Source organism: Typha angustifolia, chromosome 11, assembly GCF_048772165.1.
Source record: "Typha angustifolia cultivar Huaian chromosome 11, ASM4877216v1, whole genome shotgun sequence".
In the NCBI taxonomy this organism is placed as follows: Eukaryota; Viridiplantae; Streptophyta; class Magnoliopsida; order Poales; family Typhaceae; genus Typha; species Typha angustifolia.
The window spans coordinates 3,192,385-3,219,851 of NC_133249.1; the positions used below are offsets into that span (position 1 = coordinate 3,192,385).

A 27,467-nucleotide genomic window follows, 5' to 3' on the forward strand; every position below is an offset into this window, starting at 1 on the left:
ATTCAGCATGGCTGGATATCTATTTAATGCAGCTAAAGAAAGAGAATCCAACGAGCCACATAAATTTATATCCCAAAATTACCCTGATAGACTCGAATCAGCATGAGGGTACTATCGTCATTTCGAAAAATAACGAGCGCTCTCTATAAATCCCGGAGAGGCAACTGAAAGGATTAGGAGATGTGGCTTCTGGGATTGGTCCCATGTTGCTGCAGACGAGTGCGGATTGAGGAGTCGCCCCGGGTGATCCGGCCGGTGAAGGAGGAGGAGACGCCGCTCTCCGCTGGGAGCGGCGCCAAAAATCGGCATCGGAGGGCGAGACGAGGCGGGTCAGAGGCTTCTCATTGGAGGCCTTCTCTTGGTGACATCAACGAGGACGCAGCCACAGCCGCGAAGAGCGCGTCGGCTGCTAGACTGACGGCGAGTAAGACCACCGGAGCTCCGTCGAGGGGTCTTCGACGTGCTCACACCGACCGCTATAGGTCAGAAGTCTCAATAATTATCTCCGTTACCTCCTCTTTCGCATATATATCACCACCTACACTTGGTTCTATTTCAAAGAATCCTCACGTCAAAGTGAGGGGGTATTTTTCATATATCAGTATACTCGTCATTTGACTAATCCAAAAACTTAAAAGTTTAGTTTTTAGTTCCTAAAGAGTTTATTCATCTTCGTTTCCTCTGTGTTCTTTTTTTTCTTTTCAGGCACGTAGAAACCTCTACAAACATGGTAGCGTTCACGCCTACAGCTTTCTTATTCTGATACGGGCGTCGTTACGATTGATGAAGTAATCTCAAAAGACACAAACTTTGATGCTTCTGTAGATTATATTACCTAGTTTGTATATCAATTATAAAGATGAATACTTAGTAAATGGAACTATTGGTTGTGTCACTGAACTTGAACGTTTGTCGGTTTGTGTGTGTTTGGTTAGAGGGAATGGAAAGTGAGTTGTTTGACCTTTTCTTTTCATTATTTGGTTGAAGAAAATGAGTTAGAAAATGATCAAATTCACTTCATCTCGAGAGAGGAAGGAAAGTCCAATTTCCAACTCTAATTCTTGATAACCCCTCTATAACCAATTAAGTATTAACATTTCATCAATTTGACTAAAAAAACAAAAGATATCCTTATTTCTTATTTTAAATACTCTTTTCAATTAATGGTATTTATGTCTTTTTATAATTAAAAGAAGGATATACATATAAATTTAGAAATTGAAAAAAATTACCCATACAATTATAAAATTCCGTAGGTGTATAGATGTAAATAAAACTTTTTATTTTTATTTTGAAGTTCTAATTTCTGTCTCTTATTTTGTTTCTCAATCAAATAAAATAAATAACAGTTCTAATTTCACACTCTCCATCTCACTAAAGATTAGGAAGAGGTAAGCTTTTGTTAGAAAGTAAATTCCATAAGAACTTCTAATTTCCAATATTATTTTGCTTTCCTCATTTTCCAATAACCAAGATGGTCTTACTAAGTCAGCATGAAGCATGGCTAATTGAAAAATATGCATATTTCCCCTACCCTTACTTCAAAATTGCACTCTCCCCCTCCTCCAATCCAGCCATCGTATCGTACAACGGCTTGTTCATCGTCTCCGGCAAGTAAAACGCAAGAACCCCCCCTACCACTCCACACAATCCAAACACCCCAAAAGGCAGTCTTTCTCCCAAGACCACCACTAACGGCGCCAGTATCGCCCCCATCTGCGCCGCCTGCGTTGCGCATCCGAGCGCCGCGTTCCTCACCACCGTCGGAAACAACTCCGTTGTGTAAATAAACAGCAAGTTATACGTCGCCGCCATTCCAAATATCCCCAGAATTCCACACACCATCCTTACCACCTTCCCTTCCGCCATGCTTCCGACGATGCAGAACGCTCCGCTTAGCCACATCGTTCCGACGCCGAGCGGCTTCCGGCCGAACCGGTCTAGTAACAGGGCGGTGATGGCGAAGGCCGGTATCTCGGCGGCGGCGTTGAGGAGGACGGTGAGGTAGAGGTTGGTCTTGAGGTTGACGACGTTGAGGCTGAGGCCATAGTAAACGACGGAGCAGAGGAAGTTGATGGAGACGGCAAGGACGAGGCGGATGCGCGTCGTTGGGGAGCGGAGGACGTCGACGATTGACCCCGAGACCGCGCTTTCGACATCCACTTTTTGGTGTTTTCTTTCGTCTTCTTCTTCCTCCTCCTCGTCGAGTTTTAATGTCACGTTGCTCGGTAGTTTCTTGCCGTTCGTCCGCGCGATCGAGCACATGACGTCCATCGCCTTTGCCGTCTTGCGGCGGACGAGGTACCACCGAGGCGACTCGGAGACGAATGGTAGGACGGTAATTAGGAAGAGTAAGGAAGGCAGTGACGTGACTACGTAGAGTGGGCGCCAGGATTGGAAGAGGTAGGCGATGCCGGCGAGGACAGCGATGCCACCGGAGAAGAAGTAGAACGTGGACATGCCGGCGGCGCCGCGCTTCGCAGGTCCGATGGGCTCGGTGGCGAGAACGAAAGCGCAGAGGCCGACGCCGCCGGTGCTGATGCCGGTGAGGAAGCGGAGGGCGGCATAGAGCCAGTAAGTCGGGGAGAGGGAGGTGAGGAGGCCGAAGATAGTGTTCAGGATGCAGACCACCGTTAGGGAGCCTTTCCGGCCGAGGAATGAGTCGGAGAGGTGGCCAAAGATACCGGCACCTATATAACAAATTATTATAAATCAACTATTGCAGAAAAAGACAACCACTATATATATATATATATATATATATATATAGCACGTTGTAATTTTAAAGAGCAGAGAGAAGAGGGCCTGACAGATGTGCGTCAGGTATCAAGAGACTACTAGTCAAAGATTCCGAATATTAGTGGGAATCGATAAAGAAATATTTCAAGTTTCAATGCGCTCAGGCGGCTCAGCGTGGCCAGCCCAGGGAAAATATTGTCCACCAAACTTATTATATCTAAGATTGAATGAAGATAAGAGCTTAGTAAGAAGAACTAATAAAAAGAAAACAAATAGATCAATCACTTAGCATAGTCGTGTAAAGCTAGCGTTCTCTCACTACTTGGTCATCCATGCTAAAAATAATATATTAATTAACTACTCACGAATTCTCTATAATCATGGAATGGCAACAGTAAGTGATATCCTAAATGTTTGTTGCTACTAATAAATAAACATTCTTTGATTAATTAAGAGAAAAAGATAGGGTTCTATCAAATGGAGGTGAAGTTACCGATGGTACACCCGGCGAAGAACGCCGACTGGGCCAGCCCGACCTTATACCTCTCCCCGCAGACCAACCCCCACTGCGCCACCGTGGACGCCGCGGGCCCACCGGCCCACTCCCACCCACCCGAACCGGGCCGGCACGGGTCTCCCCCGCACCTGTCCGGCCCGAATCGGCACACCCGATCCGGTTCGCGGTCGGCGAAGATCATAACCATGGTATGCATCGCCTCCAGGGCCCACGCCACCGACGTCAGCACGAAGTGCCGCAGCTGCCACCGCCCGAACTCCCCCGCGTGCCGCCGGAGCATCTCGTCGATCCCCATCCGCTCCTCCTCGCCGTCCGACCCGGGAAGGAGGGTTTCATGGAGGCCGCCGTCCGATCTGTTGGATCCCATCACTCCGCCTCGTGAGTCGGATCAAAGAGTGCGGGTTATTCTGGATATCGAGAGTTAGGATTTAGGTTACCTAGTTATCCGAATAGATTGCTTGGATAGGATTGATGAGTTGGAGATTTATTTGAATGGTCCCGTTATTCGTTAACTTGACTAGCTTATTTGACCTTTGGGTCTTACTATATGATAATAATTTCTTCATTGATATGAAAGTTCGATAAAAAGGTTGACAAAGATACGAGGGATAACATAATTTCGTTTGGAACTCTTCCAGAGTTAGATGGTTAAAGCTAAACGGGGGTCCATTATAGAAGGTTGTGTACCAATGGGCCGGGCTGGGTACAGCCCAACAGTATGTGAGGATTTAGGATAAAAGTTTACATCTTAACCACGTTATATATATCTCTTCAACTTAATCATTTAACTTTCCCTCCTCTGCTATAGACTACTTTGCAATAGTTAGATTTTGAATCTAAATTTATATTTCTATAACTATGGACCAAAATACTTATACTTTAGCTCATGTACATAAGAAGTGAAATAAAGATGTAGTGGAAGTTTCTAATAAAGTCAAAAATGTTCATTAAAATTGATAATTATGATAATTAATAATGACATACAATATATAAAAAATAAAAAATTGTTTATAAAAGTAGGGAAAAAATAATATTATGTCCACAAATACTATACAAACACTTTTGATTTGACATTATCTTATTCATTAATAATGATGCTACTTTATTTTATTTATAAATGTTTTAATTTATTAGTAATATTTATTCATAGAATATTTACTATATCAATTAGTTAAATTAATTATAAATAAAAATAAACTTTACTAATTTTTGAAGGTAGCCAAACTTAAAACATCAAATAAATATCAAATAAAGGATACTCTCTGTTCTATTAGTTGTCCTTAACGCAAATTTAACTTGGGTTTTAATTTTTTTTTAACACACTAAAAGCAAAATACAAAATGTACACTGTATCTGATCAATTTCCTTTTACAATTAAAGTAACATAATTAGTGATGTGCCATCACATCACTAATCCTATCTAAGATTTGTTGGTGTAGGTCATCAACTCATCTCAACTTTATAGTATACATTATCCCCTTTGCCTAACTAATGGTTTAGTTAACCAATCCTCTTGAAAAAAAGACCAACTTAATTATCTTGGAGAATGGTACGACAGTGGAATGGATGGAATGAAGTCAGAGATCAACAAGTTAGGCTAACAATATTTCTTTACCAACTCTTTCATATTAATGAGAGTTAGATTGATCAAATGCACAGTTTCTGACTTTCTGGCAAATTAGAACATGCCATCATGACATGGGTTTTATTTATTTTTTAATATCTATTCTCTGTGTGAGAATTGAGATCCAATCAAGCAACAAGCTAAAATGAGATCTGCATCAAAAATTCTACTGTACTGCTACACAGTCACACAGATCTAGCTTTCACGTGAGCTTTATGCATAAATAATTTCTTAGAGGTCTTCGCAGATTATATATAGTGATTAGTGACTCAACCAATGGTTATACCTAGATGTTGACTTTGGGGTTCTAGATAAAAGCAAAATATATTTGAAGTAATTACAAGCAAGCTTGTCATCATCTCTGGTGTAAATTTTATTATAATTACAAATGAAAGAATAATCGTATGCCAGAAACAGTCGTTGCTACGTAATTAAAAACTCTAATTGTATTTTTAATCAGCATCACAGAAGATAATTGTAAATCTAGGGACGCATATATTTTGCCTACAAATTATTCCTAAATGTTAGAAAATCCCAGTCCTCCTCTAAATAGTAGTATGAATTCCGAGCATTCAGTCGTTCCCCGAGTCCACGATGTACGTCGATCGGTACGTATAGTTCCACAGTAGATCAGGGCTGCGATCACCGTACGTTCCGTGGGGCCCACAGCACCTACTTGCCGCCACGCTCATCTCATCAATCATCAATCATGAATGGCCTTCTCTTCGCAGTTTCACCGACCCCCGGTATGTGAGGCAACGACAGCCAAAACGAACGGGGAAGCAGGGGCATTTCCGTCACTTCACAAAATAAAATTCCACCTTCTGTTTTTTGGTTAAAAAAATTCCCACTTTTCGCTCACGTCTCGACTTCCTTTTCCTTTTTTATTTTTATTTTTTATTTATCTTTTCATCTTTTTGGCAAGTTTTAAGTCGTCGTCGTCTTCTTCTTCTTCTGAGATCTCTAAACAAAACCCCGTCGGTTCCTAGCACTCCATTTCCAAAGATTTCGCTAGAACTGGAGGCAGAAGAGGTGAGGCCTCCACTCTTGTCGTTATCGATCTAGGGTTTTAGGAATAGGCATGTTTCGGTCCCTGTTTCTGAGATCTACACCTCTTTTGTTGTTCTCCACTGGGTACTTCCATCTCATTTGGCGTTTTCTTCGTTAATCCTAATGGTTTTGGCTTTGCCCTGTCTGGACTTTTGTGATCGGCGTTGTTGATTTGTGCGGTTTTGGAGCTAAATTTGGCCTAATTTTAATGCAAACAGCCACTTAATTGTATTATTATTTTTTTTTGTCACTTGTTATGTGATAGATTTGTGATCTGATAGCGTAATTCTGAATCTCTGCATAGTTGCATCATTGAATAGTGATAAGGATGTTTGACTAGTTATATGGCAATGGTTGTGCTGTTCTTTTCAAAACGCCATTTTTTGGTTTTTGTTCTGCTTGATGTTGACTCAGCTGAGTTGGCAATCCGATCCAGACGCTATTCGTGATCGTGGAACTAAACCAACATATGATTTCTGGTCTTTTAATTAAAAAATCACCGCTAGGATAAAGCTTTGGATATGTTTTGCAGGAATTCTCATGGCCGGTTTACTACACGATTTGTAGAATTGGGGGTGTTTGGAGGCAATGAAGGGAGTGTCATGGGGGCTGATCATAGGAGTCACGATCGGTGTGGTGATTGGGATTCTTTTGGCTACTGGTGCATTGCTCTGCACTGCCTACCGCAGAAGGCGATCACAGATAGGTAATAGCAGCTCAAGGAGGGCATCAACCATTCCCATCCGTGCAAATGGTATCGATGCTTTCTCAGAGATTTCAGATTCGACTGCTGGTCAGGAATCACCCAAGCTCTCTGGAGAAAGGGGTACGTCTCTTTGGCTGGAAGGGCCCAAGAGGACGAATGTAGTCTCAGTTTCTGGGATACCCAAATATTCTTACAAGTATGATCATCTATTCCATCTGGTGTTATTAGATTTCTCAGTGATTTATTCTGCTGATCAGCTTCCCATAATATTCTTGGCAATTGTTTTATCTCAAGACCAATATGTGCATAAGTAATTAATACACATAATACTTACCTTCTCAAAGGATCAATTGCAGAATTCCTTCAACTGAACATAAACAGCAACTTGCACAGATAAATAGGAAAATAAAACAGGAGAAATACTTCACGTCACGACATTATCTTGATTATTCTATGATGCCTTTTTTGATTACATCCAAAGATATAGTTGAGTTGTTGCAATGGATTACAACAATTGTCCAAGGTCTTAGTTTTGGTGTCAGCTTGGTTAAAAAATAAAACCTATCGATCAGTTTCAAGTCTAGTCTTACTGTATTGGTTTGGAACATTTTTTTAATAAATGGCCTTTTTTATCTTATTTTTTTAATACATCACACAAAATCTAATAGTGTTTAAGCAATGAGGTTAATATCGAGTTAGGAACAAGTTGGGTTCCAGTCAAATCCAATTTAAAATTTAAAACATATATTAAAAAATTGTTATTAGAGTTGTTTCCATTGGATGCTAGTTTCATGGGGCAGTTTCGGAAAAAATAGGACTGAAACACAAAACGTTTTGGGAAACTTCTCGGTTTTGAGTGAAATTTGGAACCATGAATTTACACCTTCTTTGATGCGGATTGCAGGATATGAGATCTAACGGAAATTAGACAATGAAGACAACTGTCAAGCCAATTCATAGATCCTAGTTGGCCACAGTAACCAGAATAACTAGGCAACTGTTCCTGTTGTCATTGGCAGGATTTTTCGTTTTTTGAATTCCGTTGAGGGTAAGAACTATGTAGTTAATAATGAATAACTTTCATAAAGGCTAATCTCTTAAGAGTTCAGGTAGATGTATCATTTAGGAATTCATATCGAGCATGTTATAATCACCACATAACTGAACTGCTATTTCTTTTCTGGGACAGGTAGATGGGCTCTGGTTTGCTATTCCGAAATGTATTGTAACTGTATGTTGATTTGTGATTCATTCTCATAAGAGCTGTCCTCTTTAATTGGATGATAGGATGTCAAGTCCTTGAGGATTCTTGTTTAATACTGATAAAGTTGGTAGAAGCTATAGAAGTTATTTGAGCAGTGCTTATTTTCTCTAGAATACTGTGCTTACAACGCTTTCGCTTTCTTACCCTTATTATGATCTAATTGACTTTACTGGGCATCACCAATACGTGTTTTTTAAGGGATTTACAAAAGGCGACTGGCAATTTTACAACATTGATAGGTCAAGGGGCATTTGGGACTGTTTATAAAGCTCAGATGTCTACTGGTGAGACTGTGGCTGTTAAGGTGCTTGATACTAGTTCTAAGCAAGGTGAGAAGGAGTTTCAAACAGAGGTCAGTTATAAATCCAAGTCCATGTCTCTTTTTCTAGGTTCTGATTTCTGAGAATTGTATTATTACTCTTCTAACAAAATGTTAGATTTGCCTGATGGAATATATTATTTCTCTAAATTTATTATTTGCAGGTTCTGCTTCTTGGCAGACTACATCATAGGAATCTTGTCAATTTGGTGGGTTATTGTGCTGAAAAAGGGAAACATATGTTAATATATGTTTATATGACTAATGGAAGCCTTGCTTCTCACTTATATGGTATGTCTTGGCTGCATTTTCTTTCACTATCTCTATAATTTATGATGAATCAATGTATTGGATCTTGGTAAGAATTTATTGTCGCACTTATCCAGGAATGCAATATTCTTGTTTTCGGTAAAATTTCAATAGGATTTAATTAATTATAAATGGCTTGATAGCCCTCAAATTTGTTGAGGACCATACCTGTATCAGAGCTGAACAATGAAAGAAGAATCTGTTAGGTGGCTCCAAATTATTAGGGACCTGAGACTTTATAATTGCTGTATATATAACAAAGTGGACTGGGTTATTTAGAATGAAGGCAGTGACAAAAATTGCACATTACTCTTTGCCCAGAGCCTCAGATGACATGTATTAATTGTTCCTTGATATCTAAAGCTGCACGTCTCAAGACATATAGAAGATATTTGTGCTAATCTTCTTTATATATTTTCTCTACTATCCTTTGATCATGCAGGTGAAAACCATGAACCATTAAGCTGGGGTTTGAGGATCAATATAGCTTTGGATGTTGCAAGAGGCTTGGAGTACCTCCACGATGGGGTAAGCTCCCATATCACATTATTGGCAGGGAATTTTATGTAATAAAGTACTTGACAAGTTTATTGGTCTGTATCTGCCTTAAAATGCAGGCTGTCCCACCTGTAGTGCATCGTGACATCAAATCTGCCAACATATTGTTGGACCGTTCCATGAGGGCTAGAGTATGTTACCCTTAAATGCTTCTCCTTTCAGACAATTGTTGAAAGCGAAAACACTTACATATCCATCAATTTACCAGCTAGCTGGCTATGATGATCCTTGCCATTATATTATTGGATTTTAAGTTTTTCCACGGACGATCAATTTTTTGTTTTGTCTTAGCATATTTTCATTGTTATGTAGTATAGTACATCAAGACTAGTATGATACTTGCAGCCTATGTTCCATGAAGTTACATAACTATATAGAGATTGCCTGACATGCCAGACTCTTATGTTATCTTGTCCAGAAAGCTGCAACATCACCATTTCCCAAATATTCTCCGATAATGGGTATTGTCCTCGAGGGTTTCAATAGAACTATAGACAGTTATTCTCTATTTTGAAATCTTCACCTTCGGACTTTATCTTTTACTAACATGATTCTTTCAGTGCAATTCTTGAGTTCACATAATATCTTCTTAAGTAAATAGAGCTGTGCGCTATCATTCGAAGAATGGGATAAGCAGCTCTTTACTTTGTTATCTTTCCATAGATATATCAAAGTGATTTAGCTCTATGATCATGGCACCATTTGCTTTCTTTTTCTCATGATTTTTTACAAACAATTTCTACTTTCTGGGCCAGGTTGCTGACTTTGGACTTTCAAGAGAAGAGATGGTTAGTGGTCATGCATCTAATATCAGGGGGACTTACGGTTATCTTGATCCTGAGTATGTTTCATCAAGGTCATTCACGAAGAAAAGCGATGTGTACAGCTTTGGCGTTTTGCTTTTTGAATTGATCTCTGGCAGAAACCCGCAGCAGGGCCTTATGGAATATGTTGAACTTGTAAGGCCCTTATCTGATCTATAGTTCCAATGCAATATTTTACGTTAATATTACTTTCTGGAATGGCATATCTTCATAGATCAACTTTGACATGGAAAGATAACAATGAAGGCAATAATTGGTTTTATTTCATTGTTACAATTGGCATATAATATGTAAGTAGCCTAATTATTTTCCTATTAGAGCTATAATGTTTGTACAAACTACAAAGCATGGTAAATGTCAGAGTATGTTCACTGTCGTTTAGTATTTGATAATGATATCTACAAAAACAACTACTTTGTGCTTCTCTTTCTTCTAATGTAATTTCTTATTTAACCGACTGATTCTTGTCGTGTTCATGCAGGTGATTATTATGTTGGAGTTTATTTACTTGGAATATGTTCTAATGTGAAAATTTGTGAATCAGGCTGCAATAAATGCCGAGGGAAGAGCTGGGTGGGAGGAACTTGCAGATGACTGTCTAAATTGTACATTTGATATAGAAGAGCTCAACGATGTAGCAACGCTAGCATACAAATGTGTCAGCCGAGTATCCAGGAAACGACCTTCAATGCGAGATGTGGTCCAAGTACTGTCCCGCACCGTAAAACGATGCAACAGCAGAAAGCATCATAGTAAGAGGTTCTTGCCTGTCGCTGCCGAAGAAGAATCTATTGATTTGGAATCTTCAGTCTCAGAGCATCGCAGGGAAGAATCCATCGAGAGCATGTCTGATCTACCAGACGTTTGACAAACTTCAGATCTGCTTCATTTTTATTTCCTTTTATCTTTTCAGTTGTAATTCTTTGCTTCTGTTGATAGCTTCTCTTTATTTTTTTTCATCACATATAGTAGGCCCAAGGAGTAAAAATGGCTGTAGTTTTTTTTTTTGATACTGACAAGTGACAATGGGCTGGGACTTGAAAACGTCCCGTGAGTTTTACTTTTTGTAACATAAGCCTTTTGTATAACCATCTGCTGTTCAGAACCAGAAAGAGTGATTGCTTCCAGCCTTTTTTTCTTGCTAAGCTAAATTCTAATTTGCATCCTTTATTTAACATAACAAGGGAAGGGAGTGCATACTATGCTCTCGTATATCTTATCTTCTATGAACTAATCTTACGAAAGTGCCTAATAACCCATTGCATTAATGTGTTTACCCTTCTGTTTTATATTTTCAGCTCTTCATACTTGTACCATTATGCTAATGTCTAATATCCATTTAATTATGAGGAAAGCATGGCTCATTACCAGTAAAGCCATTAGGTGAAGTTGCCTAATAAACCATCGGCCCGTCCCTAGGTAACAAACACCTGTAAGCCAAGAAGCAAGTACTATAAAAAGACCGGTCAATTATATCCTGCCATGACTCGCAGCTTTCATACCATTGCTGTCTCATTACTGTTGATGCAGTTCCACAAAATATGCAACTTATTTGACTTGTTCTGGTTTTACCATTTATTATGACACAAATATATATATTTTCTTTTCAAATTCTCAGAGAATGATGGGAGTTTCTTACAGGTGTCATTAGAGACTAGGGAGTATCACAACTACTCGCCTACACTTTAAAACCTAAAAAGAAACAATTAACAAAATACGATATTTTAATAAAATGAGACTTATTTGGAAATTTATCGTGCCACCTGGCAAATTTATCCTTATTTATTCACGACTATAGAGAGAGAGAGAGAGAGAGACAGAGAGAGAGAGAAGAGACAGAGAGAGACAGAGAGAGATATGTTAATTTAATTTGTCAATTAAAGTGTACCTTAGAAAGATTTTATGTTTGTGTTCCATGGTCCCAGGTGCCAAAGATTCCAGGCCTTTCATATCCATTTGTCTTTTTCCCATTAAAATGCACAAATTTGCTGTTCTGGGCCTCCCTTGCTTTTGGTCTCTAGCCCCTGCTTGCTCGTCCCTTTTCTTCCATGAAGACCCACTAAGGTATTAGGTATGTAAATATCCTCACTCAACTAGAATTCCTCGAATGGGTTTTTTGTTGGATTCCTCTATTTATCTGGCTCCTATCTGAATTGAGTTGTTGCTAGCATAGCTGGAGGTATCTAGACAATTTGTCTGGAGATGCAATGAACTAGAATGGACATCTCTTCTTCTCAAATGGGCAAGTCTAATGGAGTTTCCTCTTTTGTAGATGGAAGGGGATCACATTCGCTCCTTACTTAGTGTTACATTGTTGCTGAAATTAGAAATCTTCTGCACAGGAGATTTATGGAGCATTGAGGGCCAAAGACCCAATCTTTAAGGGTGGACAGAGACCTAGCTGGAAAAGAAACAAGATGCCAACAGTGTGGTTTTCCCTAAAGAAATCTCTTCATTGCAAGTCAGAGCCTTCAGATGTGTATGAGCCCAAGGCCAAGGGGCATCTCACCACCATCTTGACAAGGAAACCATGCAGGTCTGGTTGCTCCAGATCCATAGCCAACCTCAAAGATGTCATCCATGGGGGCAAGAGGGAGCTCAGGAAGCCAGCAGGGTGCAGCCCAAGGTCCATTGGGAGCAATGAGTTCATAAATCCATTAGCCCATGAGGTGGTCTTCAGTGGTTCAAGGTGTGAGCTCAAGATCACTGGCTTTAGGAGCGGTGATGGCCATGAAGGTGGTGCAGGGGAGGGCTCCACCTATATGGGGACATTGAGGACTGCAACACCAGGATCTAAGGGAGGGTGCCATAGCCCTCTTCTCATGAGAGGCAGCTCCACCCCTCCAAGGAAGTCCCATGGGCTGTTTGGTGATAGGGAGGATTCTGGATTTGAGGGTTCCTCTATTTCTGATGCTGTCTTTGGGAGTGGTCGTGGAGCTCATCGTGTTTCACAGGGAAACTCTACTACTATGACCTGTCATAGGTGCCGCGAACAATTTGGGAGGTGGGAGGCCTTGGAAGCACATCATCTCTCCAACCATGCAGGTCAGGCTTTGTTCCTATTTCCTAGAGTTTTTTTTTCTTTTTCTAATTATTATTATAGGAGTTTTGCTTGTTCCAATCCTTCTTGCTAAGTTTTTCTTTTGGGTTGCTTGCTTCTAATTATGAGTTGCAAATATTGGTTCTTTGGGCTGAATCGTTGCAATCTAGCATGATGTACCTCATAAATGGTGATGATTACTATGGAAGTCCTGTATATTCCTTCCATCCTTGAATCAAATCTTTTTCTTGTCATTATTTTCTTTAGTTATGTATAAGGTTTCGTCAATATATTATAGGTCCATGAGAAATCTGGCAGGTATTCTGTTAGTAATTTATAAATGCTGTGCTATGTACCTTTTTCTGGTGTGTCTTCCTCTTTTCTCAAGGCCTATTTCTAGGCGCCAAATATTATTTGCCACTACATCCAGATACTAGGAGTCAAATGAAATAAAATTTTGGCAGATGACTGGATACTGGTAATTTCTGATACAATTAGAAAGATGAATGTGCGATCTAAGCATAATCCAAAATGCTGTGAAAAAGGTTTATTTCATTAACTAATTTTTAAGGTTGGATGACTTGTCAGTTTCTCTTACATCATGTTAATTTAATAGCAACCCAATATGGTGCCTCTAAACAGCTTATTTTTGTTGAGATCTTACGAAAGCATTAAATCCTTAAAATGAAGTACCAACCAACCCTTTGTGCATGTCTATAGCCAATCTGGTACGTGTCACAATCACACCTCTACCAACATGAGCATTTCAATACCAACTCTGGCATTTTGTGTTTCTAAGAGCTCCAAGTTATTACTTTCCTTAGAACTGTGATCGCTTGTCCTCCTGACCTTACTCTTCTTTTAAGATATTGAAATTCGCAATTCTCTGTTGATCCTGCAGTTACTGAATTGCTTGAAGGTGATTCTTCTAGAAAGATAATTGAAATGATATGCAAAGCAAGCTTGTTAAAGTCTGACTACAGTACTGCCAGGATTGAGAAGGTCTTAAAGGTTCATAACATGCAGAGGACTCTTGCACGGTTTGAAGAGTACAGGGATACGGTGAAGATCAAAGCCAGTAAGCTTCCAAAGAAGCATCCGCGTTGCCTAGCCGATGGCAATGAGCTATTGAGGTTCTACGGTACAACAATTTACTGTTCTCTAGGGATGAACAGCTTTTCAAGTCTTTGTACGTCAGTGAAATGCAATGTCTGCCGTATAATTAAGCATGGATTCTCTGAAAAGAAAGAATTCAGGGGAGGTATAGGAGTATTCACAACATCTTCTAGCGGAAGAGCATTAGATGCCATTGAAGGACTTGAAAACACCTCTTCGAGGAAAGCCTTGCTAGTTTGTAGAGTCATTGCAGGGAGGGTTCATAAGCCCATGGACAACCTGCAAGATTTTTCCAATCAGTCAGGTTTCGACTCTGTAGCAGGGAAAGTTGGTCTCTATGCCAATATTGAGGAGCTCTATCTTCTCAATCCACAAGCTCTTCTACCATGTTTTGTGGTTGTATGTAAACCTTGAAGGGAAGATTCTACTTTTGGAAGCAAGTAATAGTCTCAAATGCTTTTACAGCCATCACGTTAGATTGTTGTGGAGTCCTTGGATTCATTTTGCTGAGAAATCTTTTCCTTGTCTCTCCTGCTTGTTGACTGATGTCAATTCTGGTACCTTTTCAACTTATCCATCAGTCTTTCTTTTTCCTCGTGTAAGTGGCTTCCATTCTTTATCTATGTTAATGACATGCATAACTGCATCATGAATTTTCTCGTTATTAGAGCTGTAACCAAGGCAGTCCACACGTTCGCAGTCGGTCTATTTAGGTGCATTTTGCAATACAGATCGACAGGAGCAATGTTTGCAAATCCATTCCCAACGAGACCTGCATGAACTTGTTTTGCATGTACCAATGAGCCTAAACGAACGAAAATTCTTACTAGAATTGAGTAAGTGAAATGATCCATATTAACAGTAGAATTACGCATCTCATAATACATGGCCAAATTAAGCTTCTTCGCTGTATCCATGAAGAGCATATCCTGCTGTTATTGTGTTAACCATGCAACACCAGTCTTCTCAGGCATCTCATCAAAAGACCCACTGAGCTTCTTCCATGTATCCACATTTACTGTACATGTCGATAAGAAGCACAAGAAGCAAACGAGGGCATTTTCCATGCAAATCCCACCTTTTAAATACAGGAATATGCAACTGCCTACCAGAAAACACGAAGCCCAGACCAGCAGATGCGCGCGAATTATGGTAATAAACATGCGCGGCCCCGCATCCGGTGTATACTGCCACATCAACAAGAAGAGCTCGAGTGCCTCCTCGAAGGAACCAGTCGTGTAATCATTGTGTTCCAGGTAACGATGTTTACCTCCGGCATATCGTCAAACAACTGCCTGGCGTCAACCATCATGTTACATTTCAGGTGCATCAGAAGGACTCTATTCCTCATACTCTGATCAAACTCAAACTAACCTGGTGTCGATCATATATAGAGCGGAACACCATCTTTGACCACCCTGCTTGCAAGTTGCAAGCATTCATTCACCAACGCATCGTAGGTATATACCACCCTTCCAACGCAAGTTTCAAACAAAGAATTATGGTTTTGAAGAAAGCCAACTTCTCAATCTGATCACAGAGACTGGAAGAGTAGGGTACTTTTGCGACATGGGCATCTTGCAGTTCGAGTTCCGCATCTGTGTTCTCAACAACAACATAGTTAAGTTTTGGTCTGGGCTTCGGCTTAAGGCCGCCTTCCAAGGAGGAGCAACATGGGGTCTTTTTTCCCAGAGAACAATGAAGGTTTTTATATATTTTTGAGCCTGCTGGGGATATTAGCTTCAATAAGAGAAGAAGAAGAGAAGGTCGACAACTTGCTTTAAATTGTATGTTCCGTGATCCAGTTAAAGAGACTGGTGAAGTAAAGCTCCATTCGAGAAATTTAATGGAAAAGGATCAAGACTGGAAGCAAAGAAGGGATCTTTCTTCTTCTCACTTGGAGGGCATCGTTGAGAGCACAGAGAAATCCGCCAGAGTTGGAAATATCCCAAACCGATGTAAGAACTCAGCAGCCAAATCTTTTCTCCTTTTCCGAGTAAAGCCTTATAAACCGAGTTTTTTTTAAAATATATATATATATATATAATTATAATCCTTTCGAGTTCGGAGTAGGTATAGCATCCGAATCTCTAATATAATTTTTATCACAGTCGAACTCTACTTATAATTTGTTTCGGATATGGATTAGCTACACGCTATTATAAGCATCCAATCTGTACTAAAATTTAATCAAAGCGGAGCTAGATCTTCTTCGTTCCTTTCTCCTCTCTTGCCCAACACGAGACTTCGTAGTGGGTTTTAAGAATCCCTCCCGAGGTGATATACCGAGCGACGTCTCGACAAATTCGCCTCAAATTTGTCTGCCTAATTGATGAAGAACGATACTCCTCCTCTCATCTCGACAAGTACGGATGCAGAGAACAACGACAACAATGATGCAGCCGATTTGGATTTCAATCCCATAGAAGTCATGAACATAGTCGATGCGGCTTCAAACAATAACAACAACAACAACGACGACGACGACAACCTAGCAGACGGGAAGCAGAAGCGTGAATCCGAGAAACATAAAACTAATAAAAACAAGAAGAAAAAATGCAAGCCGGAAGTAGAAAAGACGATAAGAACGGGCAGCCCTCAAAAGCGGAAGGGAGAATTACTGGGCACGATTGTAAAGCTCAACGCCGACCTCACTTCGCGATGCGTTCTTCAGAAGAAGCTCGTCAGCACCGACATCAACGTCGACCAATGCCGGCTTCAGCTGAACGCAGCCCAGGTTGCGCCATTGTTCGAGAAGTCGGTGCTGACGGCGACAGAGAAAGCTAGTATCTACAAAGATCAAGGGTTGCAGGTGAAAGCTTACGACTTCAAGGGGAGTGAGTACGTGATGGAGTTGAAGTTTCTGGAGAGTACCGGGTTTTATCGGATCAAGAAGGGGTGGGGTAAGTTCCTGGACACGCACTCGCTGAAGAAGGATCAGATTATGGTGATTTGGGTGGCCAGGGTTAATGCTCAGCCTGTGATGATGATGCTGAATTATGATGAAGAAGAAGACGAGCAGAGGAAGATTGATGCGCAAATCTTTGATGAAAAAATTGTTGTAGATGGAATGATGAAGTTTCATAACTCTGACTCCTCCTGTTTACTGTTTAGTTAGATAGTGTACTCTGAATCTCTTTTAATAGCTTATTCAAACAAAAACTACGTATATCTTAATAAGAGGCTTCAGAACGGCATACGTGATTCGTGTAAGAGATAAATTTAAAATAAAATAATATCGATTGAGATATAAAGTATTTTAGAAATTATTTGTCACTTGCTTTGCATGTGATTAGTAATTGGGGTTGGGATGGAAATGTTCTGTATATTATCTTGATTCTTTTTAGCCTTTGCCTCTTTTAGGTGTAAATATAAAGATAAAACTTTATATTCTAATAATGAGAATGCTTCAATTAGGTATGAGCTCGGCTCAGCCAAACCTAGCCCGTTGAGCATTTCCGTTGAAGTAGTTGGTTTGGATTTTTTTTTTTTCAAAAAGATAAATTTTCTCTCATTTATAGGGTGATCTTTTACTCTTTTGCACAATTGCACCAAAATAATATTGGAAATGCAAAATGACGTAATTGAAGATTAGTGAAATTTTATAGGTTGTAAAATTGTAATTTACGTTAGCTTTTGATCAGGCCTAGTTTTAGCTAGGGTCATTGATACGAAGCTTTACTTGTTCTCTATGACAAAGGAATCACTCAAAATATGAAAAGTAGAAAGGAAAGTATAAAGATTTGAGCATCTTTAGGCAGCTAACATCTTACTCCAGTCTTCATTCTTTATCTCTCTTCATAATTAACGAAACGAAGGCCTCCACTGCCTCATCACAAAACAAAACAAACCCTCCCCGCTTCTCCTCTTCCAACACTCACAAATATGGCAAGAGTGGGAGGAATCTTCATCTGTTTGCTGATAGTGATCATAGACATAGTTGCTGGCATACTAGGAATCCAAGCAGAGATAGCTCAGAATAAGGTACGTGCTATTTAAGATGATGACTTCACTTGTCAATAACTAGGCATTCACTCACGAATCCATCTAACGTTGCTTTGGATATATATATATATATATGCGAGTTAATTATATAACAGGGTAAGCACTTGAGGGTGTTCATCTTCGAATGCAAAGAGCCCGTCCACCAAGCCTATAAGCTTGGGCTTGCTGCGGCTGTTTTATTAGCATTAGCTCACGCATTAGCTAATCTGCTCGGTGGATGCGTGTGCATCTGCTCACGAGAGGAATTCGCTCGATCCTCTATAAATAGACAACTCGCAGCAACTACCCTCGGACTCTCATGGTAATCATGACTAATTCAAGTGATCCCTCATCTTATAGACCGTGCCATATAGATGACTAAAGAAACAATTTTGTTGTCTTGTCTTGAAAAGGATCGTCGTTGTGGTCGGGTTCGCAATGCTGCTGGTAGGGGCGATTAGCAATTCAAAGTCGCGAGCTTCCTGCGGGTTCGGGCATCGCCATTTCTTGTCCATTGGGGGGATCTTATGCTTCATCCATGGCCTGCTAAGTGTCTGTTACTACGTAGTCGCCACTGCCGCACTGTGGGAAGAAAGGAGGCCGTGGAGGACGAGGGATGCCGGTGTTCCAGGTGGCGCGCAAGGAACACAAGAAGTCCAGCCCTGATTGACTCCAAAAATGGTGCACAGAAACAAACATTGGTTTTTCTTGGATTGTGTTCACTTTTACCATCCTATTCTTATCATGGATTGATGGCGAATCTACTGTATGACGAACATCAAATGCTTCTATCTTGTATCTTGTTTCTCATATCTATTGTAAAGTAGGACGCGCGAGACAATATACCTATTAAATGAAGACTCTGAGAGGGATTTGCTATTGCTCATCGTTGCTAAATTGTCATGAAGAATGATTCTTTCGCATATGAAAATAGAGGGAAGAAGTAAATTAAATATCAAAACACCTCAAAACAAGAAATGTAATCATTCATTCAATATAACAGCGGAAACCATTTCAGACAATAAGCTGTTCTGGTAGAATCAATCTTTCCTACTTCTGATCCACAACTGATGTATCATGGCTTAGAAAAATCCAATTCACCTGTCGATCGACTAATATAGAATAGTTATAGAACTTGAAGCAGAAAAAGCTTAAATGAAAAGAACCTTGATCATCTTTGAAGATGAGCTTGGTTAAAGCTTTCGCCCCCTTCCGTAACAAAATATGCAATATTAGGATGTTATCTAATTGCAGAAATCAATAAATAACTAGAGGAGACTATATATAGCCTACAACTAACCATAGAGAAGAATTACATCATACATTATCCAATTGAGAATGTATATTGTCACCAGTAATCTCCACAAGAACATGTCCCATGTCTGAAATGGTGAAATCGGCTAGCATCCCTTACCACAATTTCCCTCTTAGTAACTAGTGTGGCAAGCTTGATTATATTATGACAATCGTTGCACACCCGATGGCCTTGTACAATTTGTAAGGGAGTATAAACAGGTGTGCTTATCAGCCCAAAAGCAATAGCTAATTTTTCGCTGTGGTGATTTGATAATTGTTGCTCCTGCTCACCAACATCAGGAAGCAAAGATTTCTGGTCAGGGACATAACCAACTTCTTTTATCTCTTCCATTAAGACATCTAACCTCCTATATACTTCATTAATTTGCGGGTGATATCTATCTCCAAAAATAAACCCATGAGGTTGTTTCTTTACCTCGATCCAACTGCAAGCAGGGCGTAGTCTCAATCCTTTCCTTTTTAAGGTTTTCAATACCTTAGCTGCATCATCCATTCTATTCGAGCTGTTGTATATATTTAACAGGACAATATAATTACTTAATTTCTCAGGTTCCATTCCAAAAAGCTTTTCAGCAGCTAGCTTCGCAAGCTCTAAATTCTTATGAATCCTGCAAGCTGTAAGCAAGGCTGCCCACATGTTTGCAGTTGGGATAAAAGGTGCATCCTTTATCATAGCAAAAGCTTCATCCAATTGCCCTTCTTGACCCAACAACTCAATCATACATGCATAGTGCATTGCCCGTGGTTTCATTCTTGAATCTCGACCCATCAACTCGAAGAGCTCCCACCCTTTTTCCAACATACCAGAATAACTGCATGCATTTAGTACGGCGAGAAAAGTCACATGGTTGGGAACCATTCCTTCTTTTGTCATTCTCTCAAACATCTTGACAGCCTCAGCTCCCATACCATGGTTGCCATAGCCCCCTATCAGAGCATTCCAAGATATAACATTCTTCCTAGGCATCCTTTCAAAAACATTCCTCGCATCTTCCATCCTTCCCCATTTGCAATACAGATCTACAAGAGCTGTGTTTGCAACAATATCAAATCCAAATCCATTCCGGACTAGACCTGCATGAGCTTGTTTTGCATGTACCAATGAACCTAAACGAGCACAAATTCTTACTAGAATTGAGTAGGTGAAATGATCCATATTAACATTAGAATTACGCATCTCATAATACATGGCCAAAGCTTCCTCACTGTATCCATGAAGTGCATATCCTGCTATTATTGTGTTCCATGCAACAACAGTCTTCTCAGGCATCTCATCAAAGACCCACTGAGCTTCTTCAATGTATCCACATTTACTGTACATGTCAATAAGAGCACAAGACACAAAGACATTTCCATGCAAACCCATCTTCCAAATACAGGAGTGCAACTGCCTACCAGTAAACACGAAACCCAGACCGGCAGATGCGCGAATTATGGTAGCAAACATGCGTGGCCCAGCATCCGATGTATACTGCCACATCAACAAGAAGAATTCAAATGCCTCCTCAAAGGAACCAGCATCAACCAGTCCTGTAATCATGGTGTTCCAGGTAACGATGTTTACCTCCGGCATATCATCAAACAATTGCCTGGCATCAATCATCATATTACATTTCAGGTGCATCAGAAGGACTCTATTCCTCATATACTGATCAAACTCAAATCCGCTGTCGATCATATGACGGAACACCATCTTGACCACCCTGCTGGATCCCAGAGCGATGCAAGCATTCACCAGCGCATCATAGGTACGGGCGCCAACAACTATACCACCCTTCCACCGCAAGATTTCAAACAACTCAATGGCTTCTTCATGCCTCTTGAAGAAAACCAACTTCTCAATCTGATCACAGAGACTAGAAGAGCCAGGCTTCGCGACGTGGGCATCTCCCAGATGAGGTTCTGCATCTGGCTTCTCGACAACAGGGCTAATTTTTGGTCTGGGCTTCGGCTTAAGGCCGCCCTCCAAGGAGGAGCAACACTTGACACCCCAACATGGGGTCTTTTTCCCAGAGAACAATAAAGGTTGGATCTTTTTGATCCTGGGGATATTAGCTTCAATAAGAGAAGAAGAAAAGGTTGACAACTTGTTGTGAATCGTGTGTTCCGTGGTCCAGTTGCAGATGCTGGTGAAGTAAAGCTCCATTCGAGAAATCTAACGGAAAAAGGATCAAAACAGGAAGCGAAGAAGGGGTAAATACCTCGAGGAATCGATCGTTAGTTAGAAACGGTGGGTTAGAGGATGGAGAAGGGATCTTTCTTCTTCTCATTTGGAGGGGGTCGTTGAGAGCATAGAGAAATCCGCCAGAGTTGGAAAGATCTGGGGTTTTGGTGGCTGCCTTTGAAAACTGAAATTATCCAACCTACAAATGGACCGGACTACAAGTAAAGGCTATACCCATGGGCTGGACTTTAGCTTAGACAAACTCATATACGCATACAAGTAATTATAATGTGAATACTAAAAAGGTTGGGAGTAAATTGTAAATTCGTAAAAAATATAAACGTCTCTCTTGGAAAGTCTTTCTGGGAGCCGACGTCTTCCTCCTCTCCACCATGGTTTACTCTCTCTATTCTTCTCTCCATTTCTCTTTTTATTTTTCTTTCTTCTTTCTCCTTGTAGCTCCGAGCCACCCAGACCTCGTCGGGTTCCCTAGGGGATCTTGATCTGTCTCTAATCCTCCTCCTCCTCCTCCTTATGCCTCCACCTGTCCCTTTCTCACGGCAACGTCGTCTCCTTCTCCGCCCTGCGAACTCCCTACCCTGATAGCTCCTACCCTCCCTCTCTTCCATGGCCTCCATTGCCACCTTCATCCTACCTCGCTTCTCTTGTGCACGATTATGTCCCATATTGTCGACCTTGATTCAATAACTCCTTCCCCCTCTTCACCTTGCATTTTTCTTTTATTCTCTAAGTGATTCATGATGTGGTCTTTTTTGACTGCCGGCTTGAAGAGATCTATAACTTGTGATTCTGTCTAAGGCCTTGCTTTATTTTTCATATCGACTTTCACTTAAAAGAATGTTTATTAGAATAGAATAGAGTTGTTATTCTATCTAGTTATTAACAATTTTATCTTTAATAAATATTTTTAAATTTGACATATAAATTAGTTAAATATAATAAGAATTTTAATTTAAATATGACTATCAAAAGATAAAATGACATAAATAAAAGTACTGAGAATAAAATAAATTTAAATCTAATGACATGAGATAAAATATAATTTAGCCATCCGACTTTCCTTAGAAAATGCTTGTTTGGAAGGTATATATCATTTTTATTAGTTTACATAGAATATCTAAGTCCTTTGTTTTATAAAAATAAAATCATAGTCCACCAATGACTTTGGAGAACCCAAATGTTTTCCTATTTGTCAAATTATTTTAATACTTCTATTAGCCTGGATTTCTTACTTGGATAAGCTTTGGCCCAGATCCCAACCTCAGAATTGCCTTTTCTTTTTTTTCACTTTTCGATATCTAAAAAGTATAGAGAAAAACGGAGAAGAAAGCTCTCACCTTTTTATCGAGTTTATCGCCATCTCCCCCCTCGGATTTCTTGTAGGAGATCTAGTATTCCCGGCGAAGCATCGGAGATGGGTTCGCCCGAGAACCCCAATTGGTTCTTGGACTCCGCTCTGATCGACGAACTGGCCGACGCCGGTGGAGATTTCGCTGCGGCGGCGGCGGCTGGCGGCTATTGTTGGACGTCTCAGGGAGTGAATTCTTCTTCTGGTGTCAGGTATCACGGATATCATTCTTATTGATTTCATTTCGATTTATTAAGACGTTCGCTCGTTTTTTGCTTTTGGGTTTTGTCGGTTTGAATTAATTGTCTAATTTGTGTGTGTGTGGAAAGTTTTGAGCTTTCTTTTTCTTTTTGACTTTGATTATTGATTATACTTCAATTGGTTGTTTTTTGGGTTGAATTCATTTCTACAGAATTTTTTTTTTTTGGAGTTATTTGTGACTATTGGATAATGTCTGGTAATTAGGAAAAAAAGGAAACCCATGCAAATTGAAAGATTACTAAAGGGTTTGAGAAAGAGACCATCTTCTGCGTAAGCTAAATTGGTCTACGTAATTATTCTTTGCAGCAGTTGATACATGCAGGCTAATCTTCTTACATTATCTACATGCTTTCTTGTATTATTACTTTTTGGCGTAATGATTATGACGGAAATTTAACATGAGTTACCAAATCTTATTAATTTGCTGTATTTTTCTAATATCTTTTTTTAGATTATAGCGAGAAATGTGTTCTTTTCTGCACCTGCTCTAGATTTTATAGGAGCTTTCAAATAATGGATTTCCAATATAGTTGACAGCAGATTGGTAGAGGCAATCGATGACAATAATTGGTTTTAACATTACACCTAACAATCTGAGATATGATGCTTCTAATTATCCTCATGGTGAGATTAACTTCAAATTTCTCTTAATCCGATGGCTGTTTTGATCTGTTTGTGGAGGGTGACATTTCCTTTTTCCATAATGTAAGAAGCGATTTCTTACTTTATTCATGGTAAAGTTGTTTTATTTTAATTGGATCCTCAGTTGTTGATGAATATATTGTATCATATGAAGTCATTCTATGTGCAAAGTATGGTTTTTGTGCTGTCAAGTGGCCAAGTTAGTACTTTTCACATTTTTTAACTCTAGAATGTGATGTCTATATATCTTAACTTAGGTACTTGTAGATCTGAAGCCCCGTGAGGAGAATACATATTCAGCATCAAACTATGAATCGATAAGTTATTGACAAAATGTTGATGATACTGATTTACAGTGGTCTGCTAATGCTATGTGCTACTGTTATTGCACTAGCTGCTACCTATGTTCTTTTAGAATCCCTGCTGATTTTATATCTATTTTCTTATTTCAAAATGTGATATCTAATCACCTGATGTATTTTTACAGTTATCAATTTTTGTTTCCCTCCCTTCTTTCCATTGTTCAGTTTTATGGGTGTCTAAGTGTTGTCTTTTGTTGTCAGTGTGGATATTGATGGCTCTTTTACAACTTCTGATGATCCCAAAGCATCATGCTCTAGCAAACGGTTTGACTTTTATTTTGAGCTTTGTTATTGAGAGTATGATTTCCATTAGTTTGTTATTTTCTATTAGTTCTGTAATTGTAAAGAAATTTGAATTACAGCACAAGGACAGAATCTGGGAGTGGGCCTGCGTCTAAAGCTTGTAGAGAGAAAATGAGAAGGGATAAGTTGAATGACAGGTGCATTTGTGTTTAGTTGGTTACTTCACATGTAAAACTCATGATTTATATGAGGTAATTTTCCTCTCTGGTGGCTTGAAATAATAAGTCTTTGGGCTTTTACTTTTTAGGTTCATCGAATTGGGGTCTGTTATTGATCCTGGGAAGCCACCGAAATCGGACAAAGCAGCTATTTTGAGTGATGCTGCTTGCATGGTTACTCAGCTGCGCATTGAAGCACAAAAGCTAAAGGATTCAAATGAGAGTCTTCAGGAAAAGATAAAAGAGTTGAAGGTCAATGATTTTCTCATATTGCATTATGTTCAACCTTCCATTATGTATAGATATATTTGAGGATGCTATTTGTCATCCTTTGCTAGTACCTAAATTAACGTTCTCAGTTAGATTTTCAGTAAATACTAATCTGTTTACAAAATGGTTATTCTAGATGATTGCAACATCAATATATCCATTTGAGTAGTTCTGAATGCCATTACTGTGAAAACTTTGTAGAATTAGAATTATTGGTTATCTTTTCTATTTGTAGTGTTTCCTAACTGAAAAAGATAAATAATCATCATCAATATTATTACATAGGGTAAGAGTTTTATGATATCTAGTTAAGCTGTCAGAATATATTTGAATCTAGTAGGATGTTCTTTGATTGCAGTAATTTAAATTTTAGGCTAAATAATATTTGGTGGTTATCTGATCCATGTTCTTTTATTGTAGTCATCTAATAATCATAAACTTCATAATGATCTTTCTTATAATATACATGCATAAACAATCTACAAGATAGCTCATAGGAAGTTTCTTCCTTTGCCCATCGTTGAGCGACAGCATCTTACCATAGTTCAACGTATCAGTGGATATCGATATTCAATACTATCAGTTGATATATATCAGCGTTGGTCCTTATCCGACCCAAAATTCGGGTCGAAATCAGTTTTACCTTGGTTTCAGCCCAAGCATCGACTATATAGGCTGTGAACACAAAATTTTGATTTTCTTTTTCTTTTTCTTTTATGTGGGCTATATGTGAATACAACTTGAGATATCAATTATTGATCTCTTGATGTCTTGAATGCCACATTTTACGTTTTCTTGCTATTTTTTTCTCCTTTTCGTTTTGTTGCTATTTTTTACTTCCTTCACCAATTTTAATTTTTCTTTTAACACTTCTATGCTCACTGCTATTGCAAAGGCACTTGCTAGCCTCATCTACAGGAGGCTTTTTGCTGTCTATATTGCAAAGATGATGATGGTGATGAACACATGTATTTACTGAATGCTTTTGAAATTCGATATATTTCTTAACATATTCACTCTGTGTTATGTTATTACTATCTAATGTGAGTAATTTAAACTTTTTTATCTTTGTTTTCATCAAATTCTGAGATTTTTCTATGTTTTATATCAATTTTTAGAATTTACGTAATTCAAAAGTAGTTCAATATCTAAATGGTTAATACAATGGTCAAAACGACTGATATTGCTGATACGAATAGTTTTCTCCGCCTACTTAGTATACTATTACTTAGAACCTTGCATCTTACTAATTATTTATCATTTCTTTCAACTTCACTCCCCACTATTGTTGATGGAAGATGGAAGTCTAGTTTAATATGAGAGATTTGAGTTTGGCTGTTTGATTGGGTGTAAATAGTTGAAGATGAGTAGGAAACTAGTGCTGAAAACAATGTATCTAAAGAAAATCACGCGTGTTCACAGAACTTAGAGGAAGTTTGTTTATGATCATCATAATTAATTCAGAAATTTATATGACAAAGTGACAACTTAAGGAACACTGCGAAGTCTAGTTGAGTTATTTTTTCCATTTCATGTGATGAAAGTAACTAGTTTAGAGACCTGTAATTCCTTTTTTGATACAAAAGAAATCATTATTTGTATGCGAATGGTCAAGGTGCAACTCCATACAATATTCATTGAGCAATAAAATTTAAGTATTTAAAGCTAATCAAGAACTGGCAAAATGTCAAATTAATTTCTTATGAATTTTTCCGAGTTCCTGAGACAAAGATGAGCATTATGGAAGATATCCTTTTTTTTCATAATTTGAAGAATTATTTCAGTATTTGGGTGATCATTGGTTATTGAAACTGGGGGTTGTGTACTACTACTCATTCACATTTGGACGATATGAATTGCAGCTGAAGGAGCTAGTATTTTATTTCTTTTTGTGCTTTACTTGTTTACTTTTAGGATAACTGGTAAAGTAGTAAGTCCACCTATTTTTACATTCTTCCTGACTTATTAGACATGTTTCAATCACAGAAAATATTGAACTTCTACATCATTGCAGGCAGAGAAGAATGAGCTTCGTGATGAGAAGCAAAAGCTGAAGGCAGAGAAGGAGAGCCTAGAGCAGCAAATAAAACTTTTGAATTCACAACCAACCTACATACAGCCTCCTCTATTACCCACTGTCTTTGCTGCCCAAGGTCAAGCTGCTGGACATAAGTTGATGATGCCCGTTCTCGGTTACCCTGGATTTCCAATGTGGCAGTTCATGCCGCCAGGTGAAGTCGATACCTCCAAAGACACTGACGCGTTTTCACCAGTTGCATAAGCTTTCTGGACAAACTGAACGTGCGCACTTGGAGATTTATGCTTAGACTTTTGTTTGCTAATGTACTCAGTAGTTCGTTAACATTCTTAACACAATTCTTTTGTTTTAAGTGGATCTTATTAGCAGGAAACATGTTTTTGCCAATGAACTACGTGGCCTCATAATGTAAATGCTCATCAACATGGGATGCCTCGTCCCTGTTTGGAAATTGGAACAAGCTCTATATTGCGACTTCAAGAACAATCAATAAATTTCAGTTTGAGTTAATTTTATTTTTACGAACAGAACTC

At 39.1% G+C, this 27,467-nt stretch overlaps 6 protein-coding genes across 12 annotated transcripts; 4 read left to right on the forward strand and 2 right to left on the reverse strand.

The window, feature by feature from the left end:
- Window positions 1-1,310: 1,310 nt before the first annotated feature.
- Window positions 1,311-3,747, reverse strand: LOC140769622 (organic cation/carnitine transporter 4). The gene is made up of 2 exons (XM_073110402.1): window positions 3,233-3,747; window positions 1,311-2,690 (listed from the first exon to the last, which is right to left on the reverse strand). Exons 1-2 carry the CDS (start codon window positions 3,621-3,623, stop codon window positions 1,537-1,539), a joined length of 1,545 nt encoding a protein of 514 aa, XP_072966503.1. The 5' UTR covers window positions 3,624-3,747; the 3' UTR covers window positions 1,311-1,536.
- Window positions 3,748-5,758: 2,011 nt separating this feature from the next.
- LOC140771165 (calcium/calmodulin-regulated receptor-like kinase 1) lies at window positions 5,759-11,022 on the forward strand. The gene is made up of 8 exons (XM_073112597.1): window positions 5,759-5,912; window positions 6,463-6,832; window positions 8,099-8,252; window positions 8,384-8,510; window positions 8,971-9,056; window positions 9,146-9,217; window positions 9,842-10,045; window positions 10,455-11,022. The coding sequence occupies exons 2-8, from the start codon at window positions 6,519-6,521 to the stop codon at window positions 10,776-10,778; spliced, it is 1,281 nt and encodes a 426-aa protein (XP_072968698.1). The 5' UTR covers window positions 5,759-5,912; window positions 6,463-6,518; the 3' UTR covers window positions 10,779-11,022.
- Window positions 11,023-11,840: 818 nt separating this feature from the next.
- On the forward strand, window positions 11,841-15,750 carry LOC140769546 (uncharacterized). Of its 6 annotated transcripts, none has more exons than XR_012105926.1 (4): window positions 11,841-11,981; window positions 12,183-12,955; window positions 13,852-15,526; window positions 15,607-15,750. XR_012105926.1 is itself a non-coding variant. In XM_073110273.1 (3 exons), the coding sequence occupies exons 2-3, from the start codon at window positions 12,328-12,330 to the stop codon at window positions 14,478-14,480; spliced, it is 1,257 nt and encodes a 418-aa protein (XP_072966374.1). In that variant the 5' UTR covers window positions 11,845-11,974; window positions 12,253-12,327; the 3' UTR covers window positions 14,481-14,673. The 6 variants fall into 6 exon arrangements, 4 of the variants coding, with proteins under 4 accessions (XP_072966374.1, XP_072966373.1, XP_072966371.1 ...); XR_012105925.1 differs by lacking the exon at window positions 15,607-15,750 and having other exon boundaries at window positions 13,852-14,902; window positions 15,028-15,149; XM_073110273.1 differs by lacking the exon at window positions 15,607-15,750 and having other exon boundaries at window positions 11,845-11,974; window positions 12,253-12,955; window positions 13,852-14,673.
- Window positions 15,751-17,890: 2,140 nt separating this feature from the next.
- Window positions 17,891-18,896, forward strand: LOC140771082 (protein VASCULATURE COMPLEXITY AND CONNECTIVITY-like). The gene is made up of 3 exons (XM_073112469.1): window positions 17,891-18,050; window positions 18,167-18,372; window positions 18,464-18,896. Exons 1-3 carry the CDS (start codon window positions 17,952-17,954, stop codon window positions 18,714-18,716), a joined length of 558 nt encoding a protein of 185 aa, XP_072968570.1. The 5' UTR covers window positions 17,891-17,951; the 3' UTR covers window positions 18,717-18,896.
- Window positions 18,897-19,015: 119 nt separating this feature from the next.
- LOC140770350 (pentatricopeptide repeat-containing protein At5g50390, chloroplastic) lies at window positions 19,016-21,740 on the reverse strand. Its single transcript, XM_073111502.1, has one exon. It carries the CDS (start codon window positions 21,511-21,513, stop codon window positions 19,399-19,401), a length of 2,115 nt encoding a protein of 704 aa, XP_072967603.1. The 5' UTR covers window positions 21,514-21,740; the 3' UTR covers window positions 19,016-19,398.
- Window positions 21,741-22,781: 1,041 nt separating this feature from the next.
- Window positions 22,782-27,449, forward strand: LOC140770351 (transcription factor ILR3-like). Of its 2 annotated transcripts, none has more exons than XM_073111503.1 (5): window positions 22,782-23,112; window positions 24,367-24,429; window positions 24,513-24,605; window positions 24,716-24,878; window positions 26,911-27,449. In XM_073111503.1, the coding sequence occupies exons 1-5, from the start codon at window positions 22,967-22,969 to the stop codon at window positions 27,175-27,177; spliced, it is 732 nt and encodes a 243-aa protein (XP_072967604.1). In that variant the 5' UTR covers window positions 22,782-22,966; the 3' UTR covers window positions 27,178-27,449. The 2 variants fall into 2 exon arrangements, with proteins under 2 accessions (XP_072967604.1, XP_072967605.1); XM_073111504.1 differs by having other exon boundaries at window positions 22,785-23,112; window positions 24,528-24,605.
- The last annotated feature ends 18 nt before the right edge of the window (window positions 27,450-27,467 follow it).